General features: G+C 41.9%; 1 protein-coding gene and 1 long non-coding RNA gene across 3 annotated transcripts; one reads left to right on the top strand and one right to left on the bottom strand.

Moving 5' to 3' along the window:
• Nucleotides 1-1,280: 1,280 nt before the first annotated feature.
• On the bottom strand, nt 1,281-2,766 carry LOC106564909 (uncharacterized). Its single transcript, XR_001319561.2, has 4 exons — nt 2,526-2,766; nt 2,337-2,409; nt 2,083-2,239; nt 1,281-2,012 (listed from the first exon to the last, which is right to left on the bottom strand). It is a non-coding gene; the product is annotated as an uncharacterized lncRNA (long non-coding RNA).
• On the top strand, nt 2,727-26,084 carry LOC100380782 (peroxisomal acyl-coenzyme A oxidase 1). Of its 2 annotated transcripts, none has more exons than XM_014131411.2 (14): nt 2,727-3,003; nt 3,775-3,934; nt 12,438-12,598; nt 14,405-14,512; nt 16,399-16,518; nt 16,705-16,820; nt 18,314-18,483; nt 18,984-19,146; nt 20,343-20,533; nt 21,042-21,218; nt 21,499-21,604; nt 21,795-21,938; nt 23,702-23,908; nt 24,267-26,084. In XM_014131411.2, the coding sequence occupies exons 1-14, from the start codon at nt 2,895-2,897 to the stop codon at nt 24,315-24,317; spliced, it is 1,983 nt and encodes a 660-aa protein (XP_013986886.1). In that variant the 5' UTR covers nt 2,727-2,894; the 3' UTR covers nt 24,318-26,084. The 2 variants fall into 2 exon arrangements, with proteins under 2 accessions (XP_013986886.1, XP_013986887.1); XM_014131412.2 differs by lacking the exon at nt 12,438-12,598 and adding an exon at nt 9,041-9,201.
• Nucleotides 26,085-27,640: the final 1,556 nt, after the last annotated feature.

Genomic DNA, 27,640 nt, shown 5'->3' with positions numbered 1-27,640 from the left:
GTGACCACAGACCACTTCTCAGTTCCTATGCTTCCTGCCTGATGTTTTGGTCACTTTTGAATGCTGGCGGTGCTTTCACTCTAGTGGTAGCATGAGACGGAGTCTACAACCCACACAAGTGGCTCAGGTAGTGCAGCTCATCCAGGATGGCACATCAATGCGAGCTTTGGCAAGAAGGTTTGCTGTGTCTGTCAGTGTAGTGTCCAAAGCATGGATGCGCTACCAGGAGACAGGCCAGTACATCAGGAGACGTGGAGGAGGCAGTAGGAGGGCAACAACCCAGCAGCAGGACCGCTACCTCCGCCTTTGTGCAAGGAGGAGCACTGCCAGAGCCCTGCAAAATGACCTCCAGCAGGCCACAAATGTGCATGTGTCTGCTCAAACGGTCAGAAACAGACTCCATGAGGGTGGTATGAGGGCCCGACGTCCACACTGTGCAGGACGTTTGGCATTTGCCAGAGAACCCCAAGATTGGCAAATTCGCCACTGGCGCACTGTGCTCTTCACAGAGCACGTGACAGACGTGACAGAGTCTGGAGACGCCGTGGAGAACGTTCTGCTGCCTGCAACATCCTCCAGCATGACCGGTTTGGCGGTGGGTCAGTCATGGTGTGGGGTGGCATTTCTTTGGGGGGCCGCACAGCCCTCCATGTGCTCGCCAGAGGTAGCCTGACTACCATTAGGTACCGAGATGAGATCCTCAGACCCCTTGTGAGACCATATGCTGGTGCGGTTGGCCCTGGGTTCCTCCTAATGCAAGACAATGCTAGACCTCATGTGGCTGGAGTGTGTCAGCAGTTCCTGCAAGAGGAAGGCATTGATGCTATGGACTGGCCCGCCCGTTCCCCAGACCTGAATCCAATTGAGCACATCTGGGACATCATGTCTCGCTCCATCCACCAACGCCACGTTGCACCACAGACTGTCCAGGAGTTGGCGGATGCTTTAGTCCAGGTCTGGGAGGAGATCCCTCAGGAGACCATCCGCCACCTCATCAGGAGCATGCCCAGGCGTTGTAGGGAGGTCATACAGGCACGTGGAGGCCACACACACTACTGAGCCTAATTTTGACTTGTTTTAAGGACATTACATCAAAGTTGGATCAGCCTGTAGTGTGGTTTTCCACTTTAATTTTGAGTGTGACTCCAAATCCAGACCTCCATGGGTTGATAAATTGGATTTCCATTGATTATTTTTGTGTGATTTTGTTGTCATCACATTCAACTATGTAAAAAAAGTATTTAATAAGATTATTTCATTCATTCAGATCTAGGATGTGTTATTTTAGTGTTCCCTTTATTTTTTTGAGCAGTGTACATTTCCAAGCTACATATCAGTTTTCATTCACAAATAGCTACATCAAACATTCTCTTATCTTAGATTAGCTACAATAAGAATGTAAGTATGCATTTTCTTGACCTACTTCATACACCTGACCCAACATTCAGTGAACTTGCCTAACTCTGTCAGGAGGAAGAGGGTGTCTTCCAGAACTGATATCTTATGACAAATAATGGCAGGACTTTACAGTGCACCAGAACAAGAAGCTTTTGTGTATCAATCAGGATTTCCTCAGAAGTATTTTTATATCCCAATTCCACCCTTTGCCATTCTAAATTAGTGAGAGGCACAGTCTCATAATTCTTGACATCCCCATGTAATCGGCTATATGGGAAAATGTCCCAACCATAAAAAAAATCTGACCTTTTGACACGATCCATCTGAGGTATAAATGAGGTCATTTAAACACTACAACATGTCATTAAATTCCACCTGGTTCATAACTTTCCACCAGTAGCACTGTATCAGTGCAGCGTTGTGACAGATTAATTCTTATCGGGGTCCAGGTCAGAGAGGAGCAAGTGGCTGAGCAGCAGTAGCAGCATCTCCCTTGCTCTCCCCCCTCTCTCTGAAGTAGCTTCTCTGTTAATTGACACCTCTCTGTAGCAGGGCTAGGTTCACCCCATCCACACAGTTCAGCACGTGGGCATGGACCATCACACCATCACCTCCTGTGAAGAGATAGGTATGTGGGTTTTGGGAGTTGCAAAGCATATAAACCAAATAAAAACCTCATCTTACCCTCTGCTTTTTCAATCTCGCCCAGAACGATGTACTGTGCTCCAATGATGGGGTCAAAGGGTTCCACAAATGTAGTCTGAACAACAACTTGGTGCTGTCTTGCTGCATGCTGGATAGATAGTGTAGCCTTCGATTCTCTGGTTGGTAACTCATCAATCTAGAAAATGAACTGGTCTGTTAGCCATGCAATCCAAAAGGGATAAAAAAAAAACGATTATTGACTATTATTAGGTATATTGTGTTAAAGACAGTACCAGGGGAGGCTGCTGACGGAAGAACGGCTCATAATAATGGCCGGAACGGAGCAAATGGAATGGCATCGAACACCTGCAAACCATGTTTCATGCATTTGATAACGTTTCACTGATTCGCTTCAGTCATAACCACGAGCCCGTTCTCCACAATTAAGGTGCCACCAACCTCCTGCGATAGACACTCCTCACCTTCCAAATGTTCTCACTGAATCTCCCTCCTTGACTGCACCAGAGTTGACTTCCCAAAGGAAATGAAAGACTGCAGGTGCTGGAAGCATCTTCTCAATAAGTTATCAAAGGGTAAAATAGGCCAAATACCATAAAGATGCTAGTTGTGTGTTTTGTCAGTCCAAGGCGGTAATGTTTCACAACGTCACATAACATGATTTTGTTTACCCGCCCCCTCTTCTAGCTATTCAGGAAGTTGTCAATAATTGGTCAGGCTCCAGTTAATGCAGTGCTGAACTTGGTTCCTGTGGTCCCAAGGTTACACAACTCACATTTTTATTGCCACAAGCAACGTCGTCTTTTGCAAGGGAAAATATTATTTATTTCGCCATGAATCCTGACATAACTAGAGAGCGTGAGAACGCTACATTTAACGTGGAGAAACTCACACATATTCTGGATGGAGGCATCGAGAAGACCAAAAGAAGAAGAGAAATTGGTAAGGCTGGAATGTTTTGTGTCTCGTGTGTTTAGCCTGTCTTTGCTCGCGAGGTAAAGCGTCATGAAACAAGTGTAAACAAAACATTGAACTAGCAGCTAGCTAGCTAACAAAACAAGTTGATAACTGGCTAGCAATCCTACATTGGCGAAGGTTGGTTATACATAGCTTAGGCAACCGATAGTGGTCGCTAGATCTGCACGGCCGCTATCGGCTCCCTAGGCCAGGTTAGCCAGTTAGTTATCTATCTGTTGTTGTAACAGTAGTTATAACCAGTCAGTTGTTTATAGTTGTGAACCAATGACAAGATGAAGGCCAATTTTTTTCATTCATTGTAACTTGTGCATGCTGTTTACGAAATGCATGCTGTTTGTGTAAACAAGGCTCTGATTCGTGTATTGCCAGATGACATAGCCAGCTAGCAGTAACCTTGCTAGCTAGAAAGTTAGGGTCACTTGAGCCCTTCGTATAGTCGTTGTTTGACCGACTGGCTGTTTGTATAGTGATGGTTGACCCCATGAAGGACTCATTATGGATCATAATCAAAACAAATAAGACATGATATGGGGTGTATTATGTTGCAGATAGAAATGTAGCTAATGATATTAGACACGTATTTATCCAATGGTAAAACTACACAATTTGCGCATAATGTTCAACCTAGTCTCGCATGGCCACCCTTCCAAAATCCCGTCTTATGTGAGAAGCCCTGGTTCAGAGGCTATGTTTACCCTGATGTCTTAACCCCCCAATCTTCTATATCCTCCACAGAGTCACTGGTGATCAGTGACCCAGACTTCCAAAGTGAGGACCTCAACTTCCTGTCCAGGAGCGAGCGATATGATGCCGCGGTGAAGAAGAGTGCCCAGATGATCCTGAAGCTCAGAGAGTATGGCATCTCAGACCCTGAGGAAATCTACTGCTACAAGAGGTAAGGCTGGGACACAGACCCAGGCCAGCTACCTGCTATGGGCGGCAAGTAGCATAGCGGTTAAGAGCGTTGGGCCAGTAACCGAAAGGTCGCTGGTTTGAATCCCAAAATATGGTGATATGCCCTTGAGCAAGGCACTTAACCCTAATTGCTCATGTAAGTCGCTCTGGATAAGAGTGTCTGTTAAATGACGTCAGTGTAAATGCTATGGACCTGCATATCACAACTAGAAATGTGAAAATAGATATAGGGTTTTGTCCATAGTTGTCTTCCTGTCAGCTAACCTGTTAGGTGTAATGACCGATGCAGGTGAGAGTAATGAAAGGTGAGGAAATTAAGATCATTTGGGCTAGTTTTGTTGTTTACAAGCAGGATTTGATTTCAATGGAGTTTATGAATTCTGTAAGGGTTTGGGATGATCAAAGCAAATATCATACTTCAAGTATCCTCCAGTCGTCACTCCTTAACACATTTCATGGATGTTTTTTCTTCTTCTTAACATTTCACAGAAAGTTCTAATGGTAAACACGGCATGACAAACATCGATGAGGTTTCTGTCATGCTTGTTTTGAGGTTTGAAGTGCAGATGGCTGTATTGATGCTGCTTTGGACACACTGAAGCAAAACACAGCATTTGCTGAAATTACACAAACAGTCTCTAAGCCTTTCACCTATATGCTAAAGTCTTCTCCAGACCCCATGCTATTAGCCTCAAGAGTAATTGCATTGTCATCTTGAGGAGTTTGTTGGTATCTTCCTGATCAAAGTCTGTAATAGATGTATGGTGAAGCAATAGGAATGTTACGGTACTGTAGTTTTATGCACTGTTACATAATTGCCTATGGGGCAAGACCCTGGCACTCTGCCATGTGGCTATAAAGGTTTGTGTGTGTGTGTGTGTGTGTGTGTGTGTTAGGGATGTGCACGCTTATTCAAATAGCCGGACGTTAGTATTAGAATACATGTGAGTACACCTATTTTCAAGTTTTGTCACATGCACAAGTACAGTGAAAATCTTAACGTCAGAGCTCTACCCAACAGGGCAATAATAGACAAAAAATAAATGCAACATGTAAAGTATTGGTCCCATGTTTCATGAGGTGAAATAAAAGTGAAATATATAAACGCAACATGCAACAATTTCAAACATTTTACTAGGTTATAGTTCATATAAAGAAATCAGTCAATTGAAATAAAATAATTAGCCCCTAATCTATGAATTTCACATGACTGGGAATACAGATACCTTTAAAAAAGGTAGGGGCGTGGATCAAAAAACCAGTCAGTATCTGGTGTGACCACCATTTGTCTCATGCAGCGTGACACATCTCCTTCGCATTGAGTTTATCAGGCTGTTGATTGGCCTGTGGAATGTTGTCCTACTCCTCTTCAATGGCTGTACGAAGTTGCTGGATATTGTCAGGAACTAGAACATATGGTCGCACACACAGATCCAGAGCATCCCAAACATGCTCAATGGGTGACATGTCTGGTGAGTATGAATAGTGTACAGATCTTTGTGACATGGGGCCTTGGATTATCATGCTGAAACAACATGAGGTGATGACGGCGGCTGATTGGCACGACAATGGGCCTCAGGATTTCGTCACGGTATCTCTGTGCATTAAAATTTCCGTTGATAAAATGCAATTGTGTTCGTTGTCCATAGCTTATGTCTGACCATACCATAACCCCACCATGGGGCACTTTGTTCACAACGTTGACATCGGCAAACCCCTCGTCCACACGACGCTATACACGTGGTCTGCGGTTGTGAGGCTGGTTGAACATACTGCCAAATTCTCTAAAACGACGTTGGAGGCGTCTTGTGGTAGAGAAATGCTATATACAGGGTCATTTCCAGGGTCAGCAGCTATATACAGGGTCATTTCCAGGGTCAGCAGCTATATACAGGGTCATTTCCAGGGTCAGCAGCTATATACAGGGTCATTTCCAGGGTCAGCAGCTATATACAGGGTCAGTTCCAGGGTCAGCAGCTATATACAGGGTCATTTCCAGGGTCAGCAGCTATATACAGGGTAATTTCTAGGGTCAGCAGCTATATACAGGGTCAGTTCCAGGGTCAGCAGCTATATACAGGGTCAGTTCCAGGGTCATTCAATTCTCTGGCAACAGCTCTGGTGGACATTCCTGCAGTCAGCTTGCCAATTGCACACTCCTTCAAACCATCTGTGGCATTGTGTGACAATACTGCAAATTTTAGAATGGATTTTTATTGTCCCCAATTAATCCATGCATCTGTGTAATGATAATGCTGTTTAATCAGCTTCTTGATATGCCACACCTGTCAGGTGGATGGATTATCTTGGCGAAGGAGAAATGCTCACTAACAGGGATGCAAACAAATTTATGCAGAATTTGAGAAGTAAGCTTGTATGGAACATTTTTGGGATATTTGATTTCAGCTCATGACACATGGGACCAACACTTTATATTTTAGTTCAGTATAGATTCATGGTAATGGCAATACATAATCAATGGACAGCAGTGTAATGGAGTAATCTGATCAATAATCATTTTTGCAGCAGCGTAAGTTGTCTGAGTGGTTAGAGATTGTGGATGGTCATAGTCAGTGTGGATAGTCTGTAGGAGAGGGAGAGCAGTAGTTGTTCGCCATTTAACAGTTATGGCTAGGGGATAGAAGTTGTTTAGGAGTTTGTTTGTCTGAGCCTTGATGCACTGGTCCAGCCTATTGGACGGGAGCATGGAGAACAGTCCATGCCTCGGGTGGCTGGAGTCTCTGACAATTCTTTGGGCCTTTCTCAGACACCGCCTGGCATGTACATCGTGGATGGCTGGGAGCTCGCCCCCAGGTTTGCACTGGGCCATCCGCACCACCCTCTGCAGGGCCTTCCGGTCACGAGCGGTGCAGTTGCCATACCAGACGATACAACCAGTCAGAATGCTCTCAATAGTGCAGCTGTAAAAGTTGCTGAAGATCTGAGGGGCCAAGAAGCGTTGCTGTGCCTTCCTCACGACTGTTCTGGTGTTAGGGGACCATGTTAACTCCTCAGTGAATAGGATACAGAGAAACTTGACGCTCTTGACAAGCTCCACTACGGCCCATCAATGTGGATGGGGGTGTGCACCTGTGCCGGTTTTCTGAAGTCCAAGATCAGCTCATTGGTCTTGCTGACGTTGAGGGAGAGGTTGTTGCCCTGGCACCACACTACCAGGTCTCTGAACTCCTCGACCACAGTCGTGTCGTCAGTAAACTTGATGATGGAGTTTGAGTCGTGCGTGGCCACACAGGGGTAAGCACACACGTCTGGGAGGGCCCTGTGTTGAGGGTCAGCGTGGCGGAGGTGTTGCCTACTCTTACCACTTGGGGTCAACCCGTCTGGAAGTTTTAACACTGAAAAGTTTTTTTTCTCTAAATGAAATTAGAATGTGACATTGTTACATACAAGGATATACCATAACATTTCAAATTATTAATTTAATAAAACAAACTTCTCAATGTAGTTTTAATGACGTGTGACCTCCGGTAGCCTTCATGTATGTGTAAATTGCTTTATGTTGGCCAATCAAAGCGTCAAAGAGACTCGATCTGTAGCAAGTGAAGAGAGAGAGAACTCACTAATGCAATGTAAGATGTAGTACAATGACGGCATTAAAAGTTAGCAAAATGAGAAGTAGTAGACTTTTATTGTATAATAAAGACTATCACCAGAATAATGGTCTGACTAGGCAATATTTTTATTAGCCATCTTCCTCCGTCTGCTCCCTCCATTCTGATCACACACAAGGCCCCTCCGCAACTGCATCAGTAGAGCGCCTGACTCTCTCCCTCACGTAGCAGTGCTCAGCTTAAAATAAAATATAAAAAAAATACATGTATATCGAATATCTGGATATCAAAAAAATTCATCATACTATTCGAATAGTGAAATTATTTCAAAACCCAATCCCTAGTATGTGAGAGTCATGGAGTACTGCTGCAGGCCAGCACCATCTCTCTAGGCAGAGCAAAGGTCACATCAAGATGAAAACTAGGTCACAGGCTACGCTATGTCCTACCCTTTCACTTGTTTAAACGGCATATTTGCCTGATCCCAAGTCAAGTATAAAAGTCAGATGTTAGTTACATATTAAAGGCCCCAGCCAGGAGCCTATATTTTCTCTTTGTAAGTCTCTTTTAAAACATCTATTTCTCAATATGACAATGACGAGGCAAATCAGAGCATAATTTATAGTGAAACTAAAGGGATTGGGTTTGTCCAATGTCAATATTTTTTCTAACGTGTTAGAAAGTTAGCCCCCAAAAATGGAGTACTATGTCACATATGTGCACCTCATCATTGCTCTCTGTCACTCTACTGTGTGTAGGCACGCGTCTTGCTAGCTGTCACTCAAATGGTGAGGAGCTGAAGCTCATTGTCTAGGACTCTAATTGCTAGGGGGCTGGCCCATGTGGGGTAAAATGGCACTGCACAGCTTCATGTAGACAGTTGCTTTCAAACTAGGGATTTCGTGGCTAATTGAGGTAAGACCATAATTCTACTCATAGATTATGCATGTATGAACTACACATTGACACATCTAGCCCAAAAGGGGAGTTTAAAAAAAATACTCAGTGGTGGTCTAAGACCCAGAGCATGTCTTTAAAGGGATTCTGCAAGATTCTGTCAATTCAGCAGTTTTCTACTTACCCAGAGTCAGAAACTCGTGGGTACTATTTTTATGTCTCTGCGTGCAGTATGAAGGACATTAGAGGTAGTTTTGCGAGCGAACGCTAACTACCGTTAGCGCAAAACTAGAAGTCTATAGGTACAGTAGCTTATGCTAGCATACATATAGACTTCCATGATTAATTACCAGAATCTTGCAGAATCCCTTTAAACAAAATAAAAAGTATTGCTTTTACAGTGAGGTCATGTTGACACTAGTGTCAACCCTAAACCTGGGTCCTTTTAAGTAGGCGCGAAACACTTTGAAATGGAAAACTAAAATGCACATTCTTATTGGACAAGTTTAGGTAGAACCTCCCCCTTTTTTTTTTTTTTTAACGAGTAAAATGACCACAAACCTGCTGAGTGGTCCAGTCTGTCCATCTGTCAACCTGTGTCTGTCCCCCTCCCTCAGCGTGTTTCGGGGCAACCATCACGAGGCTCTGGGGCTCCACTTCACCATGTTCCTTCCCACCCTGTACACCCAGTGTAACAAGGAGCAGTTCGAGAAGTGGGTCCCCCTGGCCGAGTCCTTCAAGGCCCTGGGCACCTACGCCCAGACAGAGTTGGGGCACGGTCAGTCCCATACAGAGAATTTATAATAATGATAACGTAATAGCACAATTTATACAACAAAGTGCTTGTGCAATTGTTTTATATTTAGCTAGCTAGTTATGTTTGAATTATGGAAAGGATCACAGGGATGCTTAGGGATGGACTGTTGTCGATCTTTGACGTAGGATTTTCTTTTAATATTGTTTTCAAATCATGGGGTGGACATTTTGATTGAAAGTGATTATTTGTAGGTGTTTGACAGATCACTGTAGTTGTTTGTGTAGACAAAATGTGCCTAAACAGTAGGCATAACTCAATAGTTATTAGCTAAACTTGAATAGCCAAAACTAATATGCCGGATTCAAAATGTCATGATTGCCAGTCTGTTTTTAGAGTCCTCATAACCTGCCCAATACCTTGGAAAAGGTGACAAAAGAAACAATTGGAAGGACAAAAAAAATCCCTAACATTGCGCTTAAACAATATAAAAAAATCCTTTCCCGAAGAACCCAAATGTCTCCCGTCTCGTTTTTAGTTTCATTCCATTCCTCAAACCCCTTTTATTTCCTCTCCTCCTGCTAGTAGTGGCCTATTAGCCTAATGAGATGTTTCCAAGCTTATGTCATTTAACTCTGATTGCTATTAAGTCTTGATTTTTTTCCCCCTACTCCCCATTTTCTCTGAATCTAGTCTACTCATTACAAATGATTAACCCTAACACTGTAGAATTTGGACCTTTTTTAAGCAAATGACCTAACATTCTGAATTGTGCATTTGAGTGGATGGATGTAGGCCTAATTGTTTGGCTGTTTGTGAATGAATGGCTTGGATGAATGAATATAGGCCTTTGTTCTTGTCTGTCGAAGTCTGAACTCATAGGGAAGGCACACGGTGTCCTGCCAATGAACATGCAGTGTGGGTTGAGTTTGAGTTCCCTGAATAATCTGAAAGCAGAGAAATCTGTGCGATGTAAAATAGTTTTGGCCATGCCAGATTGCCAATGTTTCACTTCTATGACTCTGCGAAGTGGACATTATTCACGATCACGTAACCATGGCATTTCCATGACAATACTACTCCAGGGAATGTCCAGGACTGGCTGTTCAGAATATTCTGAAGGCCTTCTTTTTTAGAGTTCTGTTCTGGTTCACTTCTCAGCAACTCACTAGCTAGGTTTCCATGAACTTTTCAAGTGATTTTTTTTTTGTACCAACATTTAAAAAGTTTGCATAGAAAATGGATACAATTGCCTGCTGTTGTGCGTTTCCATTTTAATTATTTAATTGTCAATAAAAACTGCTGGATTTAATGACCTCGCACGTTCACATTGTTTTTCGCAAAATCCTAAAAATGTAGTGGTCAAAGTGTTTCCATTACCCAATTAGGAAAATTGTACATTAATAAATTGGCAACACCCTGTATGCCCTCTCACCTGTCTGTTTCATGTCGCAGGTAGCCCGCGAAAGCCAGCATGGAAAGAATGCAATAATGTACTCATATTTTCCATATTATAATAATTTGCATGTGCCAACGTATCGCCACTGTCTACCATGGTGAAACTTGCACTCCTGTAGATGGGAAATAATTGGATGGTGAAACTTGCCAGCCAACTAGAAAAGCAAGGTGTAAATAATTCAGGCTCTCTTGAAAGTCAGGATAATCCTTTTCCTGCAAAGAAACATTATTTGTATAGTTGCGTGACAACGTCACATGCCCGTGTACCTTCAAATTTGTGGCAATCAGCATTTATTCGAAAAACACTGGTTCCATCATCATCTGTCGCAATGAAGAAAGTTCGACAAAAGAAATGTCCACCTGTCGAACTTATAAAAATGTTGCCGATCGGTAGAAAATGTCTCCTATATCTATTAATAATAATTAGGTAGGTGCTTACATTTGTCCTATTTCGCACATGTGAAAGTGTGTAAGTATGTGTGAATTGGAAATGAGTTTGTTTATTTTTGATTTCCCACTCCCTCTGACACCCTCAGAGAGTGGGGTCACGTCCAGGGATCAGCCATTATTCACAGCGACCCTGGAGCAAAAGTGCCTTGCTCAAGGGCAGATTTGTTTCACCTAGTCTGCTTGGGGATTTGAACCAAGGACCTTTCGGTTATTGACCCAACAGTCTTAACCACTAGGCGACCTGCCGTTTCCGTAACGCATATCGCTCAGATTTTTTTGCCGTCATTGCATTTGTCTAATAATCTTGGGTCAATGGAAAACTGCCTATTGTCTTAACCTTAAATGCCCTAACAACTGCTTCACCCTTCCTTATAAACTAAAGCAGGGGTAGGCAACTGTGATCCTGGAGTTTTGCAGGCACTTTATATTTTGGATTTAACCAACCTGGAAGACCAGGTGTGTGAATTTAGGAAATCACTGAATTAGCGCAATTGGTCAGGTGTGGTGCACACTTGGAACAAAATTCTGCAGTACCTGTGGCCCTCCAGGAACTGGGTTGCCTACCCCTGGACTAAAGAGTCTGCTTTAAAACTGCTAGTTGCACTGCACTAGTTGGTACCATTAGCATAGAGTATAATGTTGATTTATTGGTTGTCACACATTTGACATTTTACTGCCTAAGGGTTGTGTTCATTAGGCCATGCAATGACTTTTTTTCCAATGTAAAACTAAATTGGCCATTTCTTAATGGACCAAGTCCAGTTAGTCCCTTCTTGTGTCAGTTTTCTTCCGTTGGGTGCCTAATGAACACAGCCCAGAGTTTGCCAGTTAATTTGGAATTTAAAATGTTTTTTTCAGTGAAATGAACATTGGAAATTAACATTTCAGGCAAATAAATGAAAGGTTGCAACAATCATGCATGAGAAAGTTATTTTGAATGAATGAACTTAATCAACCTTTTCTTGATTCAAGCCAGGTCTAAATGCAGATGATTCTATTCAGTTCTCCGCAGTCAGTTTGCATGACTAGCTCACAGTTGTTTTACATTTTTTATGAGTTCTTGCACTCCCCCATCCCTTCATCCATCCCTCCATCTATTCATCCATCCTCTCTGCCCCCAAAATGTTATTTACTAACACTTCCAATCTCCCATCTTTTCCAACCATCTCTCCATTGTCATGTCCCATTATATGGTCTATTATTCTATGACTAAAAGGATTTTGTTTTTCCCTTGGCTATACCTTATTTTGCATGCCCCCACAATGTCCTATCCTTCCTTTACCATCCTCTCCCTTCAAACTACCCTCCTATCCCCTACTCCTTACCCTCCTTGCCCCTTGGCGCTGCCCCAGCTGTGTGCACCGTGGGCGGTCGGAGCCGCTGGACCTCCACCTGGCAATGTTCCTGCCCACCTTGCTGAACCAGGCCAGTCCTGAGCAGATGGAGACATTCTTCATACCCGCCTGGAACCTGGAGATCATCGGCACCTACGCACAGACAGAGATGGGCCACGGTAAAATGCTGAACAAACTATACCTGGTCACCAACCTCCCGTCACCCACATGCTCTGTGGCGTGGACAAGAGATGCATGCCCACCCTCTTAAACATTTGAGTCGAGCCACCAGAGAACTCTCCCATACTCGTTAGGGAATTTTGTGTAAAAACGTCTCCACCGACAAAACGTTTGTGTTGTTAAAGGTCCAATGCAGTCGTTTTTATCTCAATATCAAATTGTTTCTGGGTAACAATTAATTACCTTAGTGTGATTGTTTTCAATTAAAATGGTCAAAAAGAAACAAAAATGGCCTCTTAGCAAAGAGCAATTTATCAAACAAGAATTTTGCTAGCACCTTCTGGGAGTGGTCTGAGTATGGAGGGGGATTCTCAAAACTAGCTGTTATTGGCAGAGATGTTTGGTACTAATTTACTGCCTGATGATGTCACCAGGCATTCCAAAACTCCATTCCACCAAAAGAAGCCGACATTTTAGGCTGTCTTTTCAAACAACTCTTGCACTAAAAGGGCATTATCATTTTCACAATTTCACAGTATTATTCCAACCTTATAGTGTGGAATTATAAATAAAACACAGGAATCATATTTTTGACTGCACTGGGCCTTTTTTTAAATGCTATTTAAAAAAATTAAAGGACATTTCACTCTGGCCTTGACTCTGTCTAAAACCATTAATACTGGCTGGCTTGGAGAATGCATGTTGTGGGCCGTACAACTTCGCGTGGCTTCCCTTTGCAATGTGCTCTGCCCCTGGTTCTCACACAGTCTTGTTGCCAGCCACGGTGAACGTGCATGCCCACTTGTAAAGCATCCTCAGTGACTTCCTTTCCAAAACAGGTACCCTCCACCACCTCTGTCCCTTTTGTCCCCCTTACTGTGTTTGGAAGTATATTGAGTTTAAAGACAACCTATGTCCTTCATAACATGTAACTTCACTGTATAAACGTAATAGGGCTGTCAAACAATTAAAATAATGAATTGCGTTAGTGGCGTTTAGTTATAGGCATACTATGTTTTGATTGTTAAGGAAAGAAACACAAAATATTCTGTATCAAAATGTTTCACCATAACACAAAACTCACTGGAACATACAGCTGGCTATTAACGGTCTCAATGTTTAAGTAGGCCTACTCCCTCTTATCAGTGTTCTTCAAGTGTAACAGTTGCCCACGTACAGACTCAAGTACTGTTAACGCTTCATTCATTCCAATTTCTAATTGGAGGGTTGACTATAGGGGGAAAAAAAGAACTGGCTCTATGGATACAAAGAGCATTTAAACCTGTCTGACAATGTTATGAGTTCCACAGAAAACTAACAACAGCTCAGCCAGGTCTGAGTTGATGTAAAATATAATACAGCTATTAGATCTAGCCTAGGCTACTGATCCATGTTCTTCATGAACTAGTCACAAGCAGCTGCTACTAGAACTGGGATCATTTTCTTAAATATTTTGACCTGAGAACTAAAACAGAAGCAAAATTAACAGCATAAAAAAAATGACGGGTTAACTTTGACAGTCCTAAACCGTACACCTATGCAAATTGTAAGAAATAGATTTGGTTTTGATCTGTCAAAAACCTACAAAGGTTTTTCCACTATAGAATAACTTTTTTTCCCCATAAGGGAACTGGTGGTTAAAAAAAAGTTTGAAGTTGCATTATTAGTTGAGATTGATGGCTAGTCTTGTGTAAATTTTCACTGCATAATATTTGAAAACATCAATGTACTCCTGCCATAACTTAGTGATAACTCGTTTTACGTGTTGTTTGTTTGGGGGCCTTGGTGTCTTTCTCGTTGCCTAGGCACCCACCTCAGGGGGCTTGAAACCACGGCAACATATGACCCGGCCACCCAGGAGTTTGTCCTGAACAGCCCGACCATCACCTCCATCAAGTGGTGGCCTGGGGGACGTGAGTACACGGATACACTTTAGCTTCAGGGCATATACACATACACTTTTTCCACATTTTGTTACGTTACAGCCTTATTATAAAATTGATTAAATAGGTTTTTTCCCCTTCAATCTACACAATTCAAAAGTGACTCGCACATCTGAGCAATCTTTTAGCAGGTGCATGGCAACAGTTGAACAAGATGAAGGAAAAAGGAAACCGCACACTGCTCTTGATGGTATCGCTGGTATTTAATAAGCTTACGTATCGGCCTCATGGCCTTAGTCAGAGCTTTCAATCTACACACAATACCCATAATGACAAAGCAAAAACAGGTTTAGAAATTTTAGCTAATTTATTAAAAAATAAAACTATTACATTTACATAAGTATTCAGACCCTTTACTCAGTACTTTGCTGAAGCATCTTTGGCAGCGATTACAGCATCGAGTATCAGGTGGCTAGTTGCTGCACAACTATTTTCAGGTCTCTCCAGAGATGTTTGATCCGGTTCAAGTCCGGGCTCTGCCTGGGCCACTCAAGGACATTCAGAGACTTGTTCCGAAGACACTCCTACTTTGTCTTGTCTGTGTGCTTAGGGTGAACCTTCGCCCCAGTCTGAGGTTCAGAGCGCTCTGGAGCAGGTTTTCATCAATGATCTCTCTGTTTTCATCAATGATCTCTCTCTGCTACGTTCATCTTTCCCTTGATCCTGACTAGTCTCCCAGTCCCCGCCGCTGAAAAACATCCCCACAGCATGATGCTGCCACCACCATGCTTCACTGTTGGGATGGTGCCAGGTTTCCTCCAGACGTAACACTTGGCATTCAGGCCAAAGAGTTCAATCTTGGTTTCATCAGACCAGAGAATCTTGTTTCTCATGGTCTGCGAGTCTTTAGGTACCTTTTGGCGAACTCCAAGTGGGCTATCATGTGCCTTTTACTGAGGAGTGGCTTCCGTCTGGCCACTGTACCATAAAGGCCTGATTTGATGGAGTTCTGCAGAGATGGTTGTCCCTCTGGAAGGTTCTCCCATCTCCACAGAGGAACTCTAGAGCTCTGTTAGTGACCATCAGGTTCTTTGTCACCTCCCTGTCCAAGGCCCTTCTCCCCCGATTGCACAGTTTGGCTGGGCGGCCAGCTCTTGGAAGAGTCTTGGTGGTTCCAAACTTCATCCATTTAAGAATGATGGAGGCCACTGTGTTCTTAGGGACCTTCAATGCTGCAGAAATATTTTGGTACACTTCCCCAGATCTGTGCCTCAACACAATCCTGTCTCGGAGCTCTATGGCAATTCCTTTGACCTCATGGCTTGGTTTTGCTCTGACATGCACTGTCATCTGTGGGACCGTATATAGACAGGTGTGCCTTTCCAAATCATGTCCAATCAATTTAATTGACCACAGGTGGATATGAATCAAGTTGTAGAAACATCTCAAGGATGATCAATGGAAACTGGATGCACATGAGCTCAATATCGAGCCTCATAGGAAAGGGTCTGAATACTTGTGTAAATAAGGTATTTCTGTTTTTGCTTTGTCATTATGGAGTATTGTGTGTAGATTTGGTGAGGAGTATAATTTTTTAATCCATTTTAGAATGACTGTAATGTAACAACATATGGAAAAGGTCAAGGGGTCTGAGTATAATCAAACCAATCCCCAGTAAATGATGTGAACTTAGCTTCTGAAGAAAACACATTCCACAACATTGCTGAACAAGATCAGACCATTTACTGCTGATTCTCATTGTAGTGTGGACCAGAGACTTAAATGACTGCCAAATTATTTCAATCAAGTTATTTGAATAGTGAGAACTGACATAACTAATGTTATGAATCCATTGGAGTGTAATGGACTCTCTCGCTTTCCCTGTCCGTCTCTCTCTCTTCTCGCTCTCTCTCCAGTGGGTAAGACATCTAACCACGCCATAGTTCTGGCCCAGCTCCACACCCAGGGGAAGTGTCACGGCCTGCACGCCTTCATTGTACCTCTCCGCAGTATGAACACACACATACCACTGCCAGGTACTGTACATACTGCGTGTGTGTGTGTGTGTGTGTGTGTGTCAAAAAGAGAGTGTTTGTGAGTGTAGGTCTGTGTCTCTGTATGTAGCTTTGGTGGTAGCCTACTGTCTAGTGAACTCTCTCTCTTTCTCGCTCAGGTGTGGTGGTAGCCTACTGTCTAGTGAACTCATTCTCTTTCTCTCTCAGGTGTGGTGGTAGGGGACATAGGACCCAAGTTTGGCTTTGATGAGGTTGACAATGGTTACCTGAAATTGGAGAACGTACGAATTCCTCGCGACCACATGCTGATGAAATATGCAAAGGTGAGCGACTGGGAAGTTAAGCACATTTCAAGGAGACACTGTTCTTTGTTTCTGTTGCTTGATTCTAATGCTGTCACAAAGCTTTGATTTGAAGGTATATTGTATGCATATTCCTCACAGAGAGTGTCTACTTACTACCTGATTGTCCTAGAACTGTATGCACAGACCAGTGGCGGTTGGTGTTGTCTAAGATGAGGGAGGGCGTTTTAAAAAAAGAAAGATTTATGAGCCTTATTTCTATTACAGCATATTGGATGACTGTCATTTATATTCTATTCAACCAGCTCAATGTAATATCGATATATTTAGGCTACTACACGATACTCGACTTTTTCCTATACCCATCATGAGGTTGCTACAACCTAGCCTATGAATGAAAGATTACAACATAAGTGCACACAGGTAGAGATACATTTTTGTAATCAAGGTGACAGTGACATTCAATATTTCCTTGCACACTCTGCCTGCAACTAGATGATCTAAGATGTAATCATTAGTCCAACAGTGGCAAACAAGAGTTTATATTGGACAAATTCAGGTATTTTATTCCCGTTTTGTTTGCTTCATTTTAAGATTTTTTTTTCAACAGAATCAGCAGAATGAATACACCACTGATCACACGTAAACAGAGTTCACTTTTATAGCAGTCACATACAAAAAGCATGATCACTTTGTTTATTGTATTCCTTCTCGCATATTAGTCTACATAGCTACTAGAACTAACGTGTTAGTAAACCCGCTACAATCATGCAGTACAGTGTACAGTCAGAAAGCAGTTTAGCAGTTACACCATTGGGCTCCGGTGGCAATAAATTAATAAAACCAAAAGCTTACCTGGACTTTGAAGAGTTCCAGTGTTGGATAGCCAGCTAGCTAACATAGAATATGTTTCTGTTTGAGGCGGGTGTTTGAGTTGGCTAACTAGCTAACTGCATTCGCTAGCTAAGTGAAAAAAATACAACGACATATAGCTAGCTCTCTATCTCTCCCTCACTCTCTTAAAAAAACAAATTTGTTCAAAGCTGTTCAACTATTCTTTCTCTTTCTTTGAGTCAACTACTCACCACATTTTATGCACTGCTTCCTAGCTGTCAGTTATGCTTTCAGTACCAGATTCATTCTTTGATCCTGTGATTGGGTGGACAACGTCAGTTCATGCTGCAAGAGCTCTGAAGTTGACATAATTACTGTGTAAGTCTATGGAAGGGGGTGAGAACCATGAGCCTCCTAGGCTTTGTATTGAAGTCAATGTTCCCAGAGTAGGACAGAAACTATCTGTCCTCTAGTTACACCATGGTGCTACCCTACATAGTGCTGTTGCGGCTACTGACCTACATTGCAAAAAAGTGTGTTTTAATCAATTAGTTGGTGACGTGAAGATATTTATTGTAGTTTCATTAAAAAAAATTACATTCTGAAATTCACTAAGGAGGATGCTCCGCCCCTTCCTCCTCTGAGGAGCCGCCACAGACAGTATGTATTCTCCCCACCAGGTGGAGGCAGACGGTACGTACGTGAAGCCTCCCAGTGCCAAGCTGACCTACGGCACCATGGTGTTCATCAGGTCCATGATCGTAGGGGAAGCGGGCCGCGCCCTCGCCAAGTCCTGCACCATCGCCATTCGCTACAGTTCCGTACGGCACCAGTCTGAGATACGCCCAGGGTCAGTTGTAGCTCTGGACACACCAGGGTCATGTTCAGTAGGTCACACTAGCAAAATATTTTGAGATAGAAATCTAAATTGTTATTGTACAGATACTACTTTCCTGTGTTATGTTTCCGTGCGTTTTCATCCGTTTGTTGCCTAATGAACATGACCCTGGATACACACATTTACTGAAACATACATAAATAGTCAAAGGAATACAAAAATACTCACACATATACTTACACACATCCATACACAAGTAACACACTCATAGACACGAACAAGAATAGAAAGCAAAGTACTAGAACCCTTACCATTTAACAAAATCTATACTCTTATAATTGTGTGAGAGCTGATGTAGATAGATGTTACATAGATTTTGGGTAGATATTAGGAAGCCTTACTCATATATAATATATTTGTATCTCAATGTTCTTCAAAGACTTACATATAAAAGATAGCGAACCATTAACATTTGTGTCTAAGTCTATATTCTTATTTTGTGGTTCCTCCAGAGAGCCGGAGCCCCAGATCATGGACTACCAGACCCAACAGTACAAGCTGTTCCCCCTGCTGGCTACAGCATATGCCTACAAATTTGTGGGTCAGTACATGAACCAGGTCTACCACCGCATCACTGGAGACATCAGCCAGGGAGACTTCAGTGAACTACCAGAGGTACTTGTAGTAAATACTAGCCAGAAATCCAGAACCTGTTTTGCTAACATCCAAGCCTTGTACTCCGTGTCATGCTATTCAAGGAGTGGAATGATGGCTGAACAGACTGGTACCCAGATTAAGTAAATACCTCCTCTTGATATAGTACATGATGAAAGAAGGCTGGCTATGGCCCTGAGTTTTTTTCCTAACCACGTGACCTGACCAGGAAAAATGGGATAACACTGCACTTACTGAAAATAGTCTTGAAATGTTTCATCTGTTTTAAGCAGCAGGAGTCTAATGGAGGTGTTTTGACAACAGGCTTTGTTGGTGTTAATTCTTTAGTCTAAGACGTTGGGGGGGGGGGTGCTAAGCTAACATATGGAATTGTTTTAAGATGGTCATACTATGGACCATTTAGCTATTTGATTTTTAATTTTAAACAATTATTTGATAAAATATTTTATTTGGCCTTTACTACTAAAACCCATAGAAACATATAGAATAACACATTCATATTGTCAAAAAGGACAGTCAAAAAATGTATCATAGAAACGAGTTGTCTTTTTTTTACATATTTAACCCCTTTTTTGGGTCGGCAGAAAAGGTCCTTCAAACTTCAATTAGTTTTTTTAAAACCGGTACCGGTTACCTTCACACGGGTTTGTAGCCCAAACGGTTCGGACGCTACCAAACAGAAGTTCACATATCGACGGTACCGTCTTCAGACGAGTCTTCTGACACTTGTGGGGGTTTTAGAGCAAAACTGAGAACGTGTTCGTGAGAGTCTCGCCTTTCCATAGAGTGGTTCGGACACTACAGAGGTTTTCGTGAGAAGACCGATTTTTCGGGATGTCTCATGGTCTAACAAACGCCGTTTTAGCTCTGCCACCTTTCACTGCAGAAGCAGAAGTGCGACACTGGCGTATGCGGCTGATTGAGACACATCCAATGCAAGAAACCGATATCTCTAGCTTAAACTGACTGATTTTTATGGGGATTTTTTGTTGTTATGTAACTTAGATTGGCGCACCGGTGCGTCAATCAACTCTCTAGGGGGGGTTAAACTAAAGATCCTCATTCATATTAACAAATGACGTCATTTTTAATTTGCTCCTTTTCTGTGCCAATATAACTGTACCCTGTGCCCATCCTCTACCATCCTGTGTCAATATAACTGTATAACCCTGTGCCATCGTCTGACCTGTGCCCAGCTCCATGCCCTGTCCGCGGGCCTGAAGGCCTTCACCACATGGACGGCCAGCGAGGGCATCGAGGTGTGTCGCATGGCGTGTGGCGGGCACGGCTACTCCCGCTGCAGCGCCCTCCCAGACATCTATGTTAACTTCGTGCCCACGTGCACCTACGAGGGAGAGAACACCGTCATGATGCTGCAGACCGCTAGGTGCGCACATGTCATTTTGTGGTATGAATAGGCTAAGACCTGTGAGGCAGTGGGGGTTCCAAAAGCACCATAGATATCAGCACAATGCCCTTTGTGGCGAAAGTAAGAACTGCCATTGGAATTCATTGAAAAGACATGGTCAGAGGAGAATTAGTACTTTCATAAACGAAAAGTTACTTTGTCACAATAGAGGCATACAAATATTTTACAGTGTGGAAATTCTAACAAATGAGTGAAGGAAATTGATGAAAAGGCTGAAATTATTTGTTTTATACAATCAATCAGAAGAGAAAGCCCCATTTAAAACCACTTAGAATGTATTTGTTGCCACCCTTTTTATTATACCAAAACATAAAATACCCTCAATTACCGTCAAAAATTAGAAACATATAGTGATACTATATTTTGGCCACATCGCCCATCTCTACTTTGTGTGTGTTCTTGTCTGTGTGTGACCTTCGTGCCCATCCACTGTCTTGCTCACGTGTTTGCATCCCTCACTCCCCAGGTTCTTGATAAAGAGCTACCGGCAGGCGTCGGCAGGCCACCAGCTGAGTGGCATCGTGTCCTACCTGAACGAGTCAGAGCGTAGGCTGCAGCCCCAGTCTGTGTCCTCCCGACCCACTGTAGTCAACGTCAATGACCTGGCCAGCCTTGTGGAGGCTTACAAACTGCGAGCTGCCAAGTAAGTGGGCCTACAAACTAACCAAAATGTAATGGTAATAAATCACATTTAGATATTTGATATTCGTTAAGTCCCAAAGGGCTGTTCATTGTATGGCAGATACTTTTTTTAATCAGAGCAATGTGTTATTTGGTGCCAGGCAATGCAATGGGTTGAGCTAAAATGGTCCACCAGTCCAGCAAACCAGCACACAACAAAATGTACTTGTACTCTATGGACAGCCATGCATCAGTTTTTGTTTAAAGGCTTCCTATGTCAATGCCTCTCTGTGTGTCTTTAGGCTGGTTGAGTTGGCAGCTAAGAGTATTCAGCAGGAGCTACAGAAGAGAGTCAGTCAGGAGGATGCCTGGAACAACAGCGCTATAGACCTGGTCAGAGCCTCTGATGTAAGTTACCTTACCAACCTGGGATATGGAATGTGTTGTTTTTGGGGAGGGAGCCCCACCCCATCCCTCTTATCTCTTCCCCTCTGCTTCCTTCTTTCAATTTCCTTTTCCTGTCTCATTCCTCCTCCTCTCTCTCTGGTCCTTATTTAACTCTCATCCATCTCTTCTCCTCCTCCCGTTCCATCTCCAGGCCCACTGTCACTATGTGGTGGTGAAGCTGTTTGCAGCTAAGCTGGGGGAGATAGGAGACACGGGTGTTCACTCTGTCCTCAGTACCCTGGCCCTGCTCTATGCCCTCCAGGGCATCCAACAGCACAGCGGAGACTTCCTCCAGGTAACCACCACCATGGCAACTGGCAATCACAGACTATCTCCCAGTGGAAAATACAGGGACTACATACATACTCTAGTACTTAAAAAAAAAGATGTGAATTTCAATGTGACCTAAAGTGGGTCCCGTACTAAAGTCTATATTCATTTTTATAACGTAATATATGATGTTTTAAGCAAGACATGGTATTACACTCGTACTTGTATCACTTATTAAAGGAAGATTATCTTATTTGTGACCTGACCAGGAAAAATGGGATAACACTGCACTTACTGAAAATAGTCTTGAAATGTTTCATCTGTTTTAAGCAGCAGGAGTCTAATGGAGGTGTTTTGACATTTAGGACAAATGTTGTTGTTTTTTAACAGCTTTTGCATTCGCCTTTTACATACATGGTACTTTTATATAAAGCAGTCACATAACAGTAATACATTACCAAACATAAACTCTTTAACCCCACCCCTCAGCCACTCTCAGCCCATCCCACCTATCACCATTGTTAGGTTCTAATTTTTCAGAGTAAATAACTCACGGACACTAGAGAAGCTTAACGAAGTTTAATTCTTCCCAAAGGGCTGACACCGCTGTATTCAGACAAAAAAAAAACATTTCTCACCATCGCAAGTATATCTACTCCACTTTAGACACCCCTCCTTCTCTCCAATCCTTACATCTTATGGTTTGACAGGAAGAGGGTAACAGGATAATATAACCATTAGTTCTCCCTTCAGGGAATCTGACCTCCTGACCTAATCCACAGATGTCCTCTCGTCTCACCTTTCGCACTCCCGTGACTCTCTCCCGTACACCCAGCACATTCCACAGCCACTCTTGTCTTTCTACAGATCTCACTCCTTTATATACTATGCGTCTGATCTATCATGTCTTTAATAGCTCAGTGTTCAAAGTTTACCCAGAATTCAACACCATAGACCATCCTCGTTTGGTTTCTATGTGCCATATATGTTTAAATTGTGCTGTGTGATGTTTTACATCATTTTTTAACCTTTCTAATCGTTTAGTATCCACAGATTGTGAGTTAAAGATGAAAACCTTTCCTATGAGTGTTATATTATTTATTGACTGACTATGGCTTTCCAAATCGCCCAACACTGCTGTTAAGGTTCATTTTAAGTTCATGTCTTGATTTTTTTTTTTATCATTCCTGAACCTGTGACCAGAAACAAGCTACATAGGAGCAATGCCATAATAAATGATCTATTGATTCTGTCTCTTCGCAGAAAAATCTACAGAGCTGAGATTGTTTTTATGCCCCATATATATAGCATTCTGTTGGTGGCAAGAATTTTATATAATTTAAATTGAAAAACTGTTGAATCAAGTATTGTTTTTTGGTTTTTTTATACCAGTTCATAAACCATGTGCCATGGAATCGGTACATCGAAAATCTCTTCCCATTTATTTTGCAACCTTTATGGCACAGCTGTCAACTTTTTTGTCCTCAAATGAAACTGGTATTTATGAAACTGTCTATTTATGCTAATTCCTTTCAGCCAATTTAAATCTTTAATATATGGCAGGCAAACAAGTTCCCTATCTTCTCCCTTTTCCACTTGCCTCTCTTCCATTTTTGTGGTAATGCTGCAATCAGTTTTCTTATTCTAACTTTCCGATTTGTTTGATTTGATCCTACATATAAAGACTCGTTTGTCATGACATTTGAACATTTTAGCCTATTATTGCTTATTTATTGAGAACACATTCTCTTTAACAACAACGACCTGACAATTCCTTCCTCACTCCAGACTGGTCTCCTGAGTGTGCCCCAGCTCTCCCAGGTGTCCCAGCGTCTGAAGGAGCTTCTGGCCCAGCTGAGGCCCAACGCCGTGGCCCTTGTGGACGCCTTCGACTACTGCGACGAAATGCTCAATTCCGTCCTGGGACGCTACGACGGCAACGTCTATGAGCACATGTTCGAGTGGGCCCGCTGCTCACCTCTCAACAAGACAGAGGTCAGAGTTCATTGAGAGGGCCATCAAAAAGAGAAACTGAGATGAAGAAAATGAATTTACTGTTAATTTTATGCATTTTCTTTTTTACCATAGTTCATTATTAAGAACAAGAATATGCCATTTGAGAACCATTTACAAGGATTTGTTTCAGATTATGATCAAGAGACAAATTATCTCTGTTCATTGTGTAGTTTGCCTACATAAAGATGGCAATCTAATGAATGATTTGCTGTAGTAGTAAGTCTCCTGCAGAGTAACCTTGTCCCAAGGCTATTGCTACTGACAGAGAGGGGGAGCTGGTGGGTGGAAGAGACTACCTGCAGAGTACTCAAATTGACCCTCCTTCCTTCTCCTCTAGGTCCACGAGTCCTACCACAAGTACCTGAAACCTCTGCAGGCCAAGCTGTAAAATGACCCCTGAGCCTTCTCACCTGACCCCTCCACTACAGGGACAGGAAGCACACTAACAACACTAATCCAAAAGTGGGACCACAACATGGCCGCCGCCGCCCGTCCACCAATCGGAAGGGGCTCATTCCACCCGCCCCTTCTGTGTTTAACCAACCACAGGTGGTGGAACATTTTTAAAGGGGAACCATTGGAGACCAGCCTCCTTACTCCACCTCTACTGATGTGCTGCTAATGAATCAATCATTCCACTGGACGTATTAAACTAGTACTTTAGTTTATGAGTTTGATATACCCTGTGCCTAGTTAATGGATTTAATCGAAAGGTCTAAGAAAACATAAGATGGCGAGGAAGCAAAACTGTAGTTGGCATGCAAGGTGGCCTAAAGATGAAGGGGTTTTAATGACTGATCCTTGTGATCTAATCAAGCTCTTTGGATCATGTACATTGCAAATCTCTCGATTTGTTGAATCCCATTTTTAATCGGGATCATTTCTAATCATGCATGTCACAGTATTAGCTAATGTACTGTGGATGGTTTGTCTTTAGTGGTGGGTGACTGGTCAGTTGTGGTTTGCAATGAACCAAGGTGTGCGTGTTTCTTGTCTCGGTGTGAGAGAGTTTGTGGTTGTGGGGTAATGAATATGATTAGTGAATAACGAGTTGATGAGTAAGCTATACCAGTGTGTGATTCTGATACTAGTGATTTGAGAAAACGGGCCTTTCAATTCTTGCACTTAATACAAACCACTAGTGTATATATGCCTGAGGATCTTTTCTACCATGTGGGGCTTAATTACCAAGAAATGACATGAAAATCAAACTAGCTTGAAGAACAAGGTCGTATTCATTAGGGCACACTGTGGTAAAACGTCTTGCAAATGGCTAGAAAAAAAGAGGTTCTTATAGGACAAGTCCAGATAGTCCCCCCATCTGTTTCAGTCAGTTTTCTTTCATTTGGTGCCTGTTGAATACAACCCTGATGTTGCATTTGGAACAAGTACATTCTTCAGTACAATGAAATAAGTATTTTTATACTCGATTACTGCTGTTGACTTTTACAGTATGTTGCAGATTGATACATGATTGATACAGTTTCAAATGGACCGAAGCAGTAATTACTGTTTGTGGGGAAATGATGTGCCATTGGAATATGTTCTACTTTAATGAAGCTGACATGGTAGTATTATCACACATGGTCCATGTGTATATTTTAGAATATGCTTTATCAATTTATTTTGTGGATTTTCGTTGCAATAGAAGGATGTATGATTATTATTTCATTGTAGCTACTGAATTTTTGTTTTAACACATTTTTGTGATCGTATAGGAAATCCATTCAGACTGATTGTTTTAAAAGTGAATAATTTGTCATGCTTAATGATCTTAGTAAAAAAAAAAAAAAATGGAAATATTAAAAACTATCAAATGATGTTCATGGTTTCGTTCAACATCGTTTCATAGACTGCCAGAAGCAACCACTAGATGGTGTTATGAAATCAGACTTTTTTTCCTAAATCAGAGTCATGTTTTTTCATAACATTTTTACATTTTATTTCAGTGGAATAGATTTAGGAGAACCAATTCTACAAATGGATGGAGGATAAAGGATTGAGTGTAATCATTCATAAGATTATGAAGAGACTATATTAAAGATTATAAGGAGCACATTAGATTATAACACTGCAATGCATCTGATTCAGAAAATTTTACCTTTTAGGAAATGAACATGTACTTTTACAATAAATCAATGCATTCTATTTAAAACCTTTGGACAGTGTTTCTCTTGAGTAGATTATTCTTCTGGAATTGTGTTAACTCTTGCGTGGGTGGAAATGTCAAATGAAGTGCTCTCACACTTTTCCTTTCCATATATTACTATAGCAACACAGATTACTTTCATGTTAGTTTGCTTTAGTTTTTTGGGGGAGATATTGCTTTTGCTGGGAAAGTCTCATGTCCCCCTCATTGCGTCGTCATTCAGGGACATTGTGGTAGGCGTGTCAAGCTTCGGGACTCAAAGAGCAATATTATCAAGTTATAAATATTCCCTTTCACAAACAACAATCATGCAAACATAACCAAAATATACAAAACTATTACAAGTCCATCAACTGCGGACATAACTGAACTTTATTAATATTATTACAAACCCATTCTTAACTTCTATGTGTATCTGTCATTTATCAGATTGGTTCGAGCCTGTCTAGTATTAACTCCGCCCACCTTCGTCGAAATCAGGATATTTGGAGAGAAGGAAAGTAACACGTTGGTGCTACATTCTATAAAATGTAGGAACATAACTCCTATTTTATTCTGAGCAACACTGATGAAAGTAACGTATATATTTTTCCATAAAGGTGAGTATCCTATTTTCTCTTGCAATATTTAATCGTTTTTTCAAAATGTGTTTATGATCGAATGTGAGCACAATGTGTGGTTTATCCAGTCCTCTTATCGGAGTTTCAGACAGCGAGAACAATAGAAGTGTAGGCGTGAGGAAGTCACATTCAAATGAATTATAAAGTAATTTAACTATTTCAACATTGGAAATCTCAAAAGGACCGCAAACGACATCATGGCCCGCGCGCGGTTAAAATGTGACAACTTGCGTATTCATATTCCATTGTTGCGCTGCCCGGGAAAAATAATTCACTGAAGTAAAATGTGTCAATTCCATTTTCACACAACCTTCGTTCAACTTCGTTAAAACGCCCGCTAACTGGCCTCACGTTAGAATTCCCGTTGGTCTCCCATTTTCCCAGAAAATGTGGGAGTGTTCGGTTTGTTGACAGGACAGGACAGGATACATTATCGTTTTTTTTTGTTTATTCGGAAAGGAAAGAATTTTGTTGACCTGTTTAAAAAAAAAAAATAATAATAATAATGGATACATGAAATGTCACAAAGCTTTAGTTCATGTACATGTAGCCTAGTAGTGTATGCTAGTTGTTCAAACCCACTCTGTGCTGGACTTGGCAACAAGTTGCTCAATTATTCAGGCTCTCACTGTAAGTACGCAGGTCAACATTGTGAAATAGTTGCTACATAATTTACTTGTTGCCGAAGTTATGATATGAATACGCAAACATGCCGTTTGATAGATGTTTGCCACAGTCATTGACTGAACTGTTAGATTAATGTACACGAGTTAACATTTCTTTATAGGGTTAAATAGTGAGAAAGTAATGTGTGATATGAGTATTATATCTTTATGTAAAGGCTAAAATATAATTTTGATCCAGTCTGAAATGATTGGTATACTATTAGTTTATAACAACCATTGTTGAAGGGCTGAGAAACTGGTAGAAATCTGCAGATAA

Source organism: Salmo salar, chromosome ssa12 (assembly GCF_905237065.1).
Source record: "Salmo salar chromosome ssa12, Ssal_v3.1, whole genome shotgun sequence".
Lineage (NCBI taxonomy): Eukaryota > Metazoa > Chordata > Actinopteri > Salmoniformes > Salmonidae > Salmo > Salmo salar.
The sequence above is the reverse complement of the archived record's forward strand: the minus strand, read 5'-3'. Positions and strand labels throughout refer to the sequence as shown.